At 37.2% G+C, this 13,687-nt stretch overlaps 1 protein-coding gene across 4 annotated transcripts in view; it reads right to left on the minus strand.

Moving 5' to 3' along the window:
* Positions 1–2,488: 2,488 nt before the first annotated feature.
* pias2 (protein inhibitor of activated STAT, 2) overlaps positions 2,489–13,687 on the minus strand; it is a 39,499-nt gene continuing 28,300 nt past the window's right edge. For all 4 annotated transcript variants that reach the window (XM_039758328.1, XM_039758325.1, XM_039758329.1 and 1 more), the window contains 5 exons: positions 13,040–13,173; positions 12,581–12,770; positions 12,300–12,436; positions 7,227–7,264; positions 2,489–4,536 (listed from right to left, as the gene is read on the minus strand). In XM_039758328.1, coding sequence (XP_039614262.1) covers positions 4,351–4,536; positions 7,227–7,264; positions 12,300–12,436; positions 12,581–12,770; positions 13,040–13,173 — 685 coding nt within the window. In that variant the 3' untranslated portion in view covers positions 2,489–4,350. The remainder of the gene's footprint in view (positions 4,537–7,226; positions 7,265–12,299; positions 12,437–12,580; positions 12,771–13,039; positions 13,174–13,687) is intronic.

Raw genomic sequence — 13,687 nt, forward strand, 5'->3', positions numbered from 1 at the left:
AAAGCAGTGCTACTGTTCCTGTGTGGTTAATCTTTATTTTTCTGACGCGGCTTTATAAATACACTGAAACTAACTGCATATTGTCGATTAGTGTAATGCATCTGATTGTAATTAACTTGTAACAATATAATGGTCCAGGGAATAGTCGTAGTATTCCAAATACCATAACCGCTTTAGCATGGTTACTCTAACTGCACTATCTTCCTCATCTTCTTCTTTCAGCTGCTCCCTTTAAGGGTTGCCACAGCAGATCATCTTTTTCCATATTTCTCTCACTGCACCACTCGGATTATTTATATCACTGTATCTGAGTGTGAATCACAGCATCAGCTGATCAGAAAGAGAATTATCGGTACTACAGCATCAAGCCCACGCTGCCTCAGCCATGGCAAAACGTTTCAAAGCCTTTCCTGTACGGACCTCGCGGTTCAGAAACAGTTTCATCCCAAGAACTATAAACACACTCAAATCAATTGCTCCTTGTAGAACTGTTTGTACTTATAAGTACAATTACCCCACTGTAAACTTGCACTACAGTTATAATATTACACAACCTGTGCCACTTTATAAAGCGCCTATTTACATATGATGACGATATCATTTTTAAGATGAAATGCAGCAAAATGTGTTTATTATATTATACAGATAAAACTTTAACTTCATTTAAATAATCTGTATTGTTAATAATTAAACATGTGAGGATACGGGGCCACAGCGCTAGCAAGTTTACGTATTGTTCCTGCCTCGCGCTGTATATTTACTGAGGCTGGCGTGACACTGGAAGGACAGATAGAATAATTAAACAAGTACTATGAAGATATTTCAATGTTCCTTAAAAGTTCTGAAGAATCATCGTTGTAAGCTTACAGATGGCTAAACGTCTATTGCAGAGCTGATTGTGTGGCGATTGGGTATTTGGGGAAAGAAAAGTAAAGACAGGAATTGAAGGTTAGTACGTTTGAAAGAGACAGTACTGCTACAATAAATTATTTCATCGAAGGTCGTGCATGGCGCAGCAGCATCTTGTGTGAGACATGAACAATCACTGCGCCATCATGTTTCCATGTTTAATAACATGCTTTCATTCCAATCATCATGAAAATGATACCACGTATACGTCTCAATATTTTAATTATTCAGATAGCTGTAATATCACGAATTTAATGGATTCTGTGTCCTGTTGGAGAAAGAACGGAAGCATGCAGTGATTTACACACAGAGCATATAGAAGATCAAATACAAAACAAAGCATTTAACATGCTACTTTAGTTACGATGGGATTTGAGAAACTAGTAAATTAAATGATTTTAAAATTACGTTTATGATGTTTTACTTTAATGACAAAATAAACTACGTGATTAAAGTGGAAATTTCGAGATTAAAGTTGACATTTCCAGCTTTTTTCCCCACTGTGTGCCTATTTTTTTTGTCTGTACCCTAATAAGCTCAGACGGTGGGCTACAACTCGCCTTTTCACTGCGACTTTTATGTGACTTCTTTTTTACTTTGCCACTGTGCAACTTTGTGAACGTGAGCTTTTGAGTTTCCCCGACACGCTATGTCACTTGATCAACTTCCTTTTGTTGATTATACCGCGGTTTAAAATAAATAGTATGTTTTTCCTTTGCCTCCACTTGGCATTCGCAACCCAAATTCTCTTATTTTCCCCCCATGCTTTTCCCATTGTCTTTTCACAGAAGGCTGAGCTTAAGGGTCGATTTATGTTGATTTGCATATTCATAGAGGTGTAATTCTGGGAGGAGTTGGGGGCGGGACAGAAGGCGCGTGCACAAGCGTCACTTTTTATGCTGACCAGGATTTATGGAGCAGAAGAACGTGGAAGTTGGAGTACACACAGATTCCTGCATCTAGATTTTTCTGTGTAAGCACATTTCAGCTTTTGTGATTACGTCATGTTATAGTGCAAATTCTACACACAGCGTCATGCACGAGGCTACTGGAGTGTTTTAAACTGCTTCTGGAGCTCAGGCTCAGAGCCAGAAGCCTTAAAAGGTGCAGGGCGTTTAGGTGACGTTCTTGTGCATTTAAGAATAACAAAATGAAAACAATAACAAAATGGAAAACACGACACTAAGCTGGAGACGCTTCACAGGGAAGCAGTCAATCAGCAGCAAGGAGAAATGAATAATGCTCTCAGATTGGCTACTTTCACCATCCAAAACCGCGTTTCCCTCTGTGGTTGCTTCCTGTTCTCTCTACAGCACCGTATTGCCACGAAAAAAACCATAAAAAAAAAAAACTGGAGTATATTTGCGCTTTCTGAGAACAATTAATAGTTAGGTTCTAAGGAAAAATCCGTGAATGACCGAGTCATTCATGCTCAAATCCAAATGAACATTTATAAATGAGACCCTTTGGTGAATTAGCTCTAATAATCCTTGTAGGACATCTCCTGGTCGATTTGATATGTGCCAATACACATCTCAAAATGTATCTTTCATTTACCAGCCTTCACAGTAATGAAAAGAATTATACAGAAAAAGGGGGATTCCCAATAGCAGGAAACTAACCCCCAATTTTTTATTTATATTTATATACACAAACATACACACATACAGAATATATACAGATATATTTACATTAAACAGAATATACATTTCAAAATGTACCCAACTACAGACTGAATTAAATTTTGAAGTGTGTATGCTGAAGTTAATTATACTTTATATACTCTCAAAACACCAATTTGCTTTGACCAGTAATGGGAAATTTGCATTTACAATATAAAAAAAATTAACAAATATTAATATACATTTAAAAAATGTGTATTTATACATCACAAAAATACTGTAAAAATAGTTCAACAGATATACTGTACTTGCAGTTGAATGAACAGTTACAAAAATATATAGTGCACATTGTTTCTAACAGAAGATAACTGATTGTAATTTAATGGCTTTTGCAAGATGTAAAAATCAAATGGAACACTGAACCATTATTACTATTTTTACTTTTTAGGACTGAAAGCATTAACTCTGTTTGGCTTGATTTAATAATGCAGAAACAAAAACATCTTCAAAAAAAATTACATACAGTGCTATGCAAATTACTGGCTCTGCTGTTGTCGCTTAATGAGCACTTCATAACGAACATCAGCAGTAGTCAAAGGCAAATACAAATAGCTTAAACTGAAAAATCACAAACTTAAATAATTTTTGTCATTTAAAAACAAAAATATTAAATCTGAGACAAGATATGTCAGATACATATAAAGACAATATTATTGTCTGAATTATTTAGAGCTTAATTAATGTTATGATTAAGGAGTTAAACTGTGCAAGTCAATGAATGCTTCCCAGTATTTTTATCTTACCTAGAAAGCACATTTCAGCGCGTTATATCGGCTTCTATCACTCTACATAATTTCCATGGCCTGTTCCATATTACATCGTCAATAAAAACTGGGAGTAGTCCTTTAAGTTGTCAATGTACATTTTCACAAAAAGTGGTCTTTGTGCTGTTAGTGGAACAGAAATGACAAACTCGTTATAAACAAGGAGAAGCAAGAACTATAAAAACATTGAAAGGACACCGTCTGAATACAAATGCGTTACCCAACCAGCAAACATTACAACACAAATCTGAAACACAGTCAATGATCGTCAAGGTTAATAAATGTCCTCAGTTGCTGACGGCAGGCCAGCAAACATGGTCCATCGTTTTTAAATGATTTCTTTAGAAACTTACCAGAAAGAAAGTCTGGCATTTCAGCATCAGCTCTAAAATGAAGTTCAAACTGTATCACTGAACATAATTGCAGTATTTTTATTGTTACTTTCACATTCTCTTCAACAAAGATTATCTGTGGCAATAAGCAAGCATCCTTCAGATAGTGTGGATCCATATTTTAATGCAGAATATTACATGATGCTTGATTATCTTCGAAAATCTAGTATTTGTCAGAAAACAATTTCTTCTTTAATCTCCAAAATTTAAACAGGATTCCTTTTCAGTTCAACAGATACGAGATCCTTATAACAAACTGTAGCAATTACTTAAAAGGTTCTCTTATTGCTTTTCTGAATTTGAGTACTGAATAGGAGCACCATAATACATTTCCAAAGAAGTTATTCAGATTTGTCAATTGCACAAAAAAACCCCAAATTTTAGCTCGAGACTGGAAAGTTAAATAATTCCCCATTTGCTTCAACAGCACACCATTCTGTGGTGCTGTTTTTTTATTGTTCTTCTTTTTCCAAAGTTTCTCAAAGCATCGATGCTGAAATGAACTGTAAAAAATATGAAACTGAGCAGCTGCATCTTAAGATTGAGGGGCAGATTTTCACTACCAGATGGGTCAAAATTATCCAAATGTTTGGGAAATGGTCTCTAATCCAAAGAAATAATGTCTGTAATACTTGTTCCCATACCACCAGTTATAACTCCAGCTTCACTTCTGTTTGCATTGTTGCCAAGATTGCTGCTTTCATATGGAGTTGATATTATGCCAGCACTCGTAGCGGCTGTCTGTAATACACTAGGGAGGGTATCCAGGAACAGTGGGGAGCAATAAGGCTACAAGAAAATAGACATTCTTATTAATTAAAAATAGCTGCAAATGGTTAAGCATATATACTATATTGCCAAGCAATAGTCTATTATGAAGATGAAATTTGGAATCACTAAACAGCAAAGGTTAATGGCTGACAAATGTGAGGCTTGACCGTTTTAAAAATAAGTGAAGTAAAAATTTTACTTATAAGGCAATCACTGACAAAAGTCACCAAGTGATGAACAATAAAACACAGAAAACAACAAAAAATACAATAAGAATGTAAAATTAACTCACAGATGGAAAAACTACCGAAAGGCCTGTTTGAACAGATGTGTCTTAAGGTGACACTTAAACAATTCAGTAGACTATACTGGTCTCAACGTCACTGGAAGACTGTTCCAAAACCTTGGAGCAATGAAATGGAATGTGCAGTCCCTACATGTCTTTGGTCTGGGGTACAAGAAAGAGAAAGAAGGTCTAACTGAGCAGTTCTCATGGTATGGCCTAAGGTGTAATGCTGCAGGAGGTTTGCGATACTCAATTCCACGGGGATCCAATGTAGAGAGAATGAAAAAATTATGACAATGAAAATAGAAAAACTAACATTTTTTTCTTCTACAGTAATATAAAAATCAGTGCTGTATGGCACGAATATTCTTATTATTATTCTGAGCAGGGTCACAGGGAAGCTAGAACCTAGTTTAGCAAGCATTGGGTTCACAGCAAGAACCACCACTAAAGAGGGCACTGCAGGGTGAAAATGCACTAGGGTCAATTTAACAATGCTAATTCACCTAACCTGCATGGTCTCTGGACTGTTGGAGGAAACCAGACCACCCAGAGAAAGTCCATCCAGAGAACATGCAATCTCCATGCAAGGAGCACCCAGAATGTGAAATTCAGTCTTCTTGGTGCAAGGCAGCAATGCTACCAGTGCACTACAGTGCTGCCTGCAAGTGTATCCTAATATCTAAAGGAATCTGAGGCTGTTTCGGACCAAATAGGCTAAGGCACCATTTGTTCTGTGGTGAAATTTACTGTTAATACATGTTATGAACAAGAGAGAGCAATATTAGTTGTATAAGACTTCCTTTTACAAGCTAAATACAAGTGAAAAGATTTTTAAAGGGTAAATTAGAAACTTAACTCTTGAATAACAGCACTATGTGAATGGCATCCTCAGTGAAACGAGTTCTAGATACGACTAACATTTTAACATCAACTCCTGCCTGGAAAAGATTTTTTTTTTTTTCCTCCAATCTTGTGCTCATGAAATTCTGGAGGGAGTCATTAATACGGTAATAGTCAGTCAGTCATTGTCCAACCTGCTATATCCTAACACAGGGTCACGGGGGTCTGCTGGAGCCAATCCCAGCCAACACAGGGCACCAGCCCACCAGCAGGCGCACACACACACACACACACACACACACACACACACACACACACACACACACACACACACACACACACACACACGAGACAATTTAGGATCGCCAGTGCACCTAACCTGCATGTCTTTGAACTGTGGGAGGAAACTGGAGCACTCAGAGAAAACCCACGCAGGAAGAACATGCAAACTCCATGCAGGGAGGACCTGGGAAGCGAACCCAGGTCTCCTTACTGCCAGTCAGCAGCACTACCACTGCGCCACCCTACGGCAATAGTATGTGAATATTTAAACATCCGATGTATTTGTATTGGCCATTACCATCTTATGTACTACTTCACTTTGAATAGAAAGTACTGAAAGCTTAACTGAGAGCTGCCAGCAGATATTTTATAGAATGATTAGTATATTAGGCGGAAGAAAAATGATAGGTGAAAGACTTAGTTCATGAATTAATTTTTCCTCTCCACTTTTTTTACTTGCTCAAATAAATTAACACATATATACAGACAAAATGCAGTAAACCCCAATAAGAAACAGCAACTAGAAACTACTCTAATGGGAACTGGTTCAAAAGCCTGAGTTTGTTTGAGCATGCTTTAATGTCATACATGAGGTGACTTTAAGGAAATGCATTTTTGGTAAAATATTGCTGAAAAACCATGGGTTTGGGACATTGCAAGCTACTAGCAGAACACCTGACATTTGTATTACAGCTCTCAACCAGTCATGTGCTTATTTACAGCTGACCGAGTTGAGGCCTTTCATACTTACGACCAATGTTCCCTCTTTTTTTTTTTTTACCTGACAAATAAATATTAAATAACAGATGAGCTGGTACTTTCCTTCTGCAACAGATTTCATTTATCCCACTGCACTACATAAGCTTTATCCCGTGAAGTCTCAATCAATCAATCATCTGAAAGGATCAACAAATGAACAATGAACTTTGCATGGGATATTACGAAAACCTGCAATGCCTCAATACATGAACAATAAGCGTGGTCCCACCTGGAGTTCCAGGAGGACAGTTGTGTGGCATTTCAAAACTGCTGTGAGTGGGAGAGTAAGCAGCATGACAGGACATATGCAGCATTTCAAAAGTGCAGCACAGCAGCACCCTGAAAATAAGGCCGCTGAGAATCAAGTATTTGCTTGTGCTATTCCGTAACAGCAGCATACCACACCCACACGGCCTCAAGCTGAAATGACCGGTATACTTTTTGACAAACATACTGCTAAATGGAGTCATAAATCGGTGCCTACTGTAGTTGCTTATGTAATTTAGTTATCTAGTTATACATTTAAGACGCTGCTTACCTGTGACTCTCCTTGAATTAGTGAAAGGAAATCCAGACCTGTAAGAGAGGGTTTTTACAATTCATTTTTAGTGCTAAAACAGTAAAAAAAAAAAAAAAAGCCAACCAATGAACAATTAAAAAAATAAATCTCTTAGCATTTGAAAAGATATTTGCACATAGCACCAATTCTTAACACAACAGCCTAGGATCCTACAGCAAACCTGTGCTGGAAAAGGAATGTCAAACTGTGCTTGTACAACTCTTTAGCTCCCTGTGTAAACTGCTAAGCAAGACAAGCAGACAAAATTTTCTTTGAATTATGGATCTGAACAACCTTGGCGAGGATGTGAGGAAATCTGTATATTTGAAATGGATGAAAAATGAATAACGCATTTCCTTTCATGAAGTAAACTTGCTTGCAGAAGGATTCTTTGCATCTCCATCCACCAATGTGGTCTGAGCAGTAAACGAGTGAGGTCTGAGTTGAACATTAACAAGCATTCAACAGATAACTGAACTAAAATTAACACTAGGATAGTATTATTTATATTCTTAGTAAATTATGCAAATACAGTGATCCCACTCTATATCGCGCTTCGACTTTCATGGCTTCACTCCATCGCGGATTTTAAATGTAAGCATATCTAAATATATATCACAGATTTTTCTCTGGTTCGCGGATTTCTGCGGACAATGGGTCTTTTAATTTATGGTACATGCTTCCTCAGTTTGTTTACCCAGTTGATTTCATACAAGGGACGCTATTAGCGAATGGCTTAGAAGCTACCCAATCGGAGCATGTATTACGTATTAACTAAAACTCCTCAATGATATACGATATGCTTCCCGCGCGGTGCTTGATTGTTTGCTTTTTCTATGTCTCTCTCACTCTCTCTGCCCGACGGAGGGGTTGTGAGCAAAGGCTGTTTGCCTAGAGGAAACAGATGCTCCTCTAAAAAATGCTGCTTTATCGCGGTGCTTCGGCATACTTAAAAGCACAAAAGCACGTATTGATTTTTTGATTGTTTGCTTTTCTTAGCAAGCTCTCTCTCTGAAATTCTCTGCTCCTGACGCGCGCACTCCTTTGAAGAGAAGATATATTTGCATTCTTTTAATTGTGAGAAAGAACTGTCATCTCTGTCTTGTCATAGAGCACAGTTTAAACTTTTGACTAAAGGGTGTTATTTCATGTCTAGAGGGCTCTAATAATGTTAACAGTGTGGGAGAGTTTATAAGGGCTTAAAATATATCAAAATAACCATACAAACATATGGTTTCTACTTCGTGGATTTTCATCTATCGCGAGGGGTTCTGGAACGCAACCCCCGCGATTGAGGAGGGATTACTGCAATATAATTTTGCCCTTTTGAAACAGTAGGATTATTGAAATATTTATGATTCTTGGCTGGGTCAAAGTATGAAATAACACAGCAAAGGATTCTTCAATTTGTTCCCCAATATGACACAAATAAGACAATTCAATTCATTATCATCACTAGTCTAAAAGCCCATTTCCCAAGTATTACCCAGGTTAGCAAGCTACTCCCAAATTTTTTCCTTCCATGGTCATGTGCATCCTTTAGGGTGAGACCCATTGTTTTCACTGTATTAACACTGACCCTCTTTCTGGATGATGTCAGCTGTTAGATATCTGTTGCATATTTTGCTTGGACAAGGAAAACTGCCTGGACATTCCAGCTGCTTACATTCTGACTTTTGGTATAAAAGACCACAAGATCTGATTTCTTACTAGTGATGGATTAATACAAAAATTTAAACTTCAGTACTGATACCAGCTTTTGCACCAAAGCACCAGTAATAAAACAGTATTCGACTGCTCTGCAGCACACGTTCGGCACCTGTGGTCTCTCTGCTGCACTGCACTCCATTGGGTTTTTTGTCCCTCTTGATGATTAAAGAATGAAGATATACATATATTATAGCAATGGAAATGTGGGGTGGGAGTTTAGTACTCTTGAAATTCCAATCATGCTTATATGATAGAGCAAGATACAGTTTAAGTCCTACGTTTATATACACTTCATGGATTTTATACTAACAAACTATACATCTGGAATATTGTTTATGACATCCACTTTGTGTAGGGCAAAAGTAATTTTTTCCAACACTGTTCGCATTTCACTTTTTATTGACCCTATCACAATTCCAGTGGGTCACAAGTTTACATATACTTTGTTCAAATTTGGTAGCATTACCTTTAAATTGTTTAACCTTGAGCCAAACCTTTAGTGTAGCCTTCCACAAACTTCTTACAATAAGATGCTAAAATACAGTAATACCTTGAGATGCGAGTTTAATTCGTTCTGTGACCGAGCTTATAAGTCAAAATGCTCATATCTCAAATCAATTTTCCCCATTGAAATTAATTGAAATGAAATTAATTCGTGCCGGCCCCCAAAAAACCACCACAATTTTATGTTAAATGTTTTCAACATAAGAAAAATTTATTTATAATGTACAAATATTGTATACAGACAAAATAAAACCTAATACATAAAAGAGAATCTAAAGAAATAAACAGATGTTGGCAAAGCTGAATAGCATACTGTAATGTTTTTTTCTTTCACTTCACTTTTGCTTAACTTCATTTTCGTCTTCACTAGTTTTTTTCTTTTTTGCCACGCTTTCGTCACTTTCATTCGCAGGGCATTTCAATAGAAACCTGTCCAAGGAGCTTTAAGTGTCATTAAATAGCGCTGCTGCACGATCAGTTGTAACTTTTTCTGGGTGTTTCTTTTCAATAAAGTCAAGTGTTAGGCAAGTGTCATTAAATCGCACTGCTGTACGATTAGTTGTAACTTTTTCAGGGTGTTTCTTTTCTTTAGAGTTCAAAACTTTTTCCCACATTGCAAACACTTCCTTTATTTCACTTTAAGAGATAACCTCCTCCGCAATAATGATCACCTGCAGAACCTCCGTATGTTGCTGCGTCTGTAGTTCCGTCAACTCCTCTGTCATCAGTTCCTCGGAATGTGCGGCGACAAGCTCTTTGATGGCTCGTATTTTGAATTTTGGCTCATAACTCAAGGAAAAAAAAAAAAATCGACCTAGTGACGGCTCGTATCTCAAAAAACTTGTACATTGGGGCACTCTTATCTCAAGGTACCACTGTACTGGCTTATTCTTCTAGACAGAACTGATGTAACTGGAACAGGTTCACAGGCCTCCATGCTCACACACGCTTTTTCAGTTCTGCCCACAAATTTTCAGGTTCACAGGCCTCCATGCGCACACGCTTTTTCAGTTCTGCCCACAAATTTTCAATCGGTTTGAGGTTTGGGCTTTGTAATGGCCTCTCCAGTACAACTATGGAGGTATGCTTGGATCATTGTCTGTTTGGAAGACCTCTTTGTGACTGACCTTGAATTTCCTTACTGAGCTCTTGAGATGTTCTTATGATACCATCTTTTTTGTGAAGTGCACCAGTCTCTCCTGCAGCAAAGCACCACCACCACACGGTGCTCCCACTCGCTTGATGGTTAGGATGATGTTCTTTGGCATGTAAGCCTCACACTTTTTCCTCCAAACAAAATGGTAGTCATTATGGCCTAACAGTTCGATCTTGGAATAATCAGATCAGAGGACATTTCTCCAAAAGGTAAGATCTTTGTACCCATGTGCCATTTCAAACTGCAGTCTGTTTTTTTTTTTATGGCAGCTTTGGAGCTGTGGCTTCCTCCTTGCTGAGCAGCCTTTCAGGTTATGTCAACAGAGGACTTGTTTTATTGTGAATATTGATATTTGTGTAACTGTTTCCTCCAGCTTCTTCACGTGCTCCTTTGCTGTTGTACTGGGATTGATCTGCCAAAGTATGTTCTTCTAAGGGAGACAGAATGAGCCACCTTCCTGAGTGATATGATGGTTATGTGGTCCCACGGAGTTTATACTTACGCATTATTGCTTGTACAGATGAACATGGAACCTTCAGGCATTTGGAAATTGTTCCCAAGGATGAACCAAATTTGTGGAGGTCCACAATTTTTTTTGGGAGGTCTAGGCTGATTTCTTTTTCTCTTCCCATTATGTCAATGCAAAGGGGTAGTGAGTTTGATGGTAGACCTTAACTTCCATCCACACATTGACTCCAATTACGCTAATTGGCTGTCAGAAGCTAAATGTCTACGTGCCTAAAGGCTTGACATAATTTTCTGGAATTTTCCAAGCTGTTTAAAGACACAGTTAACAAAAGTGTACTTAAACTTGTGATCCTGTGGAACTGTGACATAGACAATAAAAAGTGAAATAATCTATGAGCACTGGTGGAAAAAAAATCACTTTTGTCCTGCACAATGTAGAGGTCTTGAAAGATATGCCAAATTTATAGTTTGTTAGCATTAAATCTGTGGAGGGGTCATAAAGTGAGTTTTACAGAATTCACCCTAAGTGCGTGTAAACGTTTGACTTCTACTGAATGCCTGCAGGCAACAATTCACTTCAATGGCATTTTCAATAAAGTGTGATCAATTCTGCGGAAACATAATACATGTTAAAAACATAATGTGCATCACATTGTGCACTGTTACTATCCTACTGAGTACAGAGTTAATATCAGTGCTAGACAACTTCCAATTCCGATTGGATGTCAGTTTGATGTTTTTCTTGTCTGCTGCACTCAATGTTTGTGGCCAATGTTTGTTTCTGGTCCTCAGCCATTCTCACTTCCTATAATAATTTTTGCTTGGGAGAGATGTTGATGTAGGATGACCACCTTGTTTCTTGATGCTATGCTTACTTTATTGAGATGGTTTATGAACTAATAATTTCAAGGTTATACAAACATAACACACCCTCATCTTTTAGTATAGCCATCCTTTGCTCATTTTGATTCCTTCTAAACCGCTGTTGTTTTAGTTCATCGGTTTGATTCAATCAACTCATTATATCACTGGTCATTTGACCTTTGTTTAAATATGCACTGGGCCATATAGCTACAAAGTAATGCAGTTTGATTTGAACAGTCGTCTATTACTTGCTGTTATTTTCTTTAATGAAATCTAAATACAGAACACAAAAAACAAGCATGTCAGAAAAATTTTACATAAAAAAAAATATTTAAAGCAAGATTTCCTACCCTGTATATCCGAATGCATTAATGGTAATGTACGATGGAAAGGAACTGCATAGTCGGGAAGTGAAGATGCCAAAAAGGAGGTATCAACTGTTTGCATGTTTGGCAACCGCATAATTGGAGGTTGGTAATTCAAAACCCTAGTGGGGCAGGGAAAAAAAACGAGTCAAAGCAAAATCGCAAATTTCTTTTTAAAACAGTTACATTTCAAAGGTTACAGATATATACTACTCCCATTTAAAACTTTAAAGGCAGATGTACTACTCTATTTCATTGGTACTAACCCCTTGTTATGGCAGTCCTCTGGTCTGCTCAAGTAAAAACATTGCTTCTTAAGAGGAGGCTGTTCTACATGATCTGCTCCATCCTCTTCCTCTGAACTCTCAACTGTCAGGTCAATCACATCTGCTTTTTTCACATTACTTGTTTCGCTTGGAGATGTTAATGGAGATAATCTGCTGACAACACAAGAACCTGAAAGTTTCATAGAATAATTAATATAGAACAAGAATGAGCTGATTTGCAACCTGATGCTTGCTGCTGAAAAAGGAAAAAAAGTATACAATATTCAAGTATCCTGTATACATTGAAAACAAACACTGTTATTTATGACAATGAAATATTTACTGAGTTTTGTGCCCTCTAATAAAATAAAATGTGAAATAATGTATTACTGTTTTTACACTGAATTTAAAAATACAACTCTTATTTAAAAAAAAAAAACAATAAAACAAAAGACTTGCCTTCAACTTTCATACTGCCTGAGCTTGAAATCTTGAGTGGTTCATTTTTGGGTTTCATAGGACACCAAGTCCCATCTTCCTGGAATTTAATTTCATCAGTGTCTGAACAGGCATTAAGAATCTCCATAAAAAGTCTAAAGTTTTGGAGTACAAAAAAGGATGTGTATTTTATGAAGTATTTTCAATCATGAACTGGAAAAAGGCACATCAACTAAATTGTACAAATATCACTAAACATCTGTATAACTTCTCAAATTGGCTTCATTTGAATATGTATTATACACTATAGCAAGTGCCAGAAACATTAATAAGGAAGAGGGAGTTATTGAATGATGTTAGCTTCAACTGGTTCCATTTAATATTAAATATGCTTCTGAAATATTTTGTTTTTTTAACATGCACATACCTAACTATGCAAACCTAAAGCAGTTTGTGAACTAGTGTATCAAGCCATAACTACTGAATAAACACGTTTAAGTAAGTTATGCCCTTTACATTTGTCACTGCACATCCAAGGCAGGAAACATGCAGTACGGCACATGGATTAGACAGGCAATAAACACGCAAGTATGAATAGTCCATGTTGTATTGTCTGAAGAGACTTTATATTTCACATCATACGTAACCATGATGATGCCACTGCCTAGT

Source organism: Polypterus senegalus, chromosome 7 (assembly GCF_016835505.1).
Source record: "Polypterus senegalus isolate Bchr_013 chromosome 7, ASM1683550v1, whole genome shotgun sequence".
Lineage (NCBI taxonomy): Eukaryota > Metazoa > Chordata > Cladistia > Polypteriformes > Polypteridae > Polypterus > Polypterus senegalus.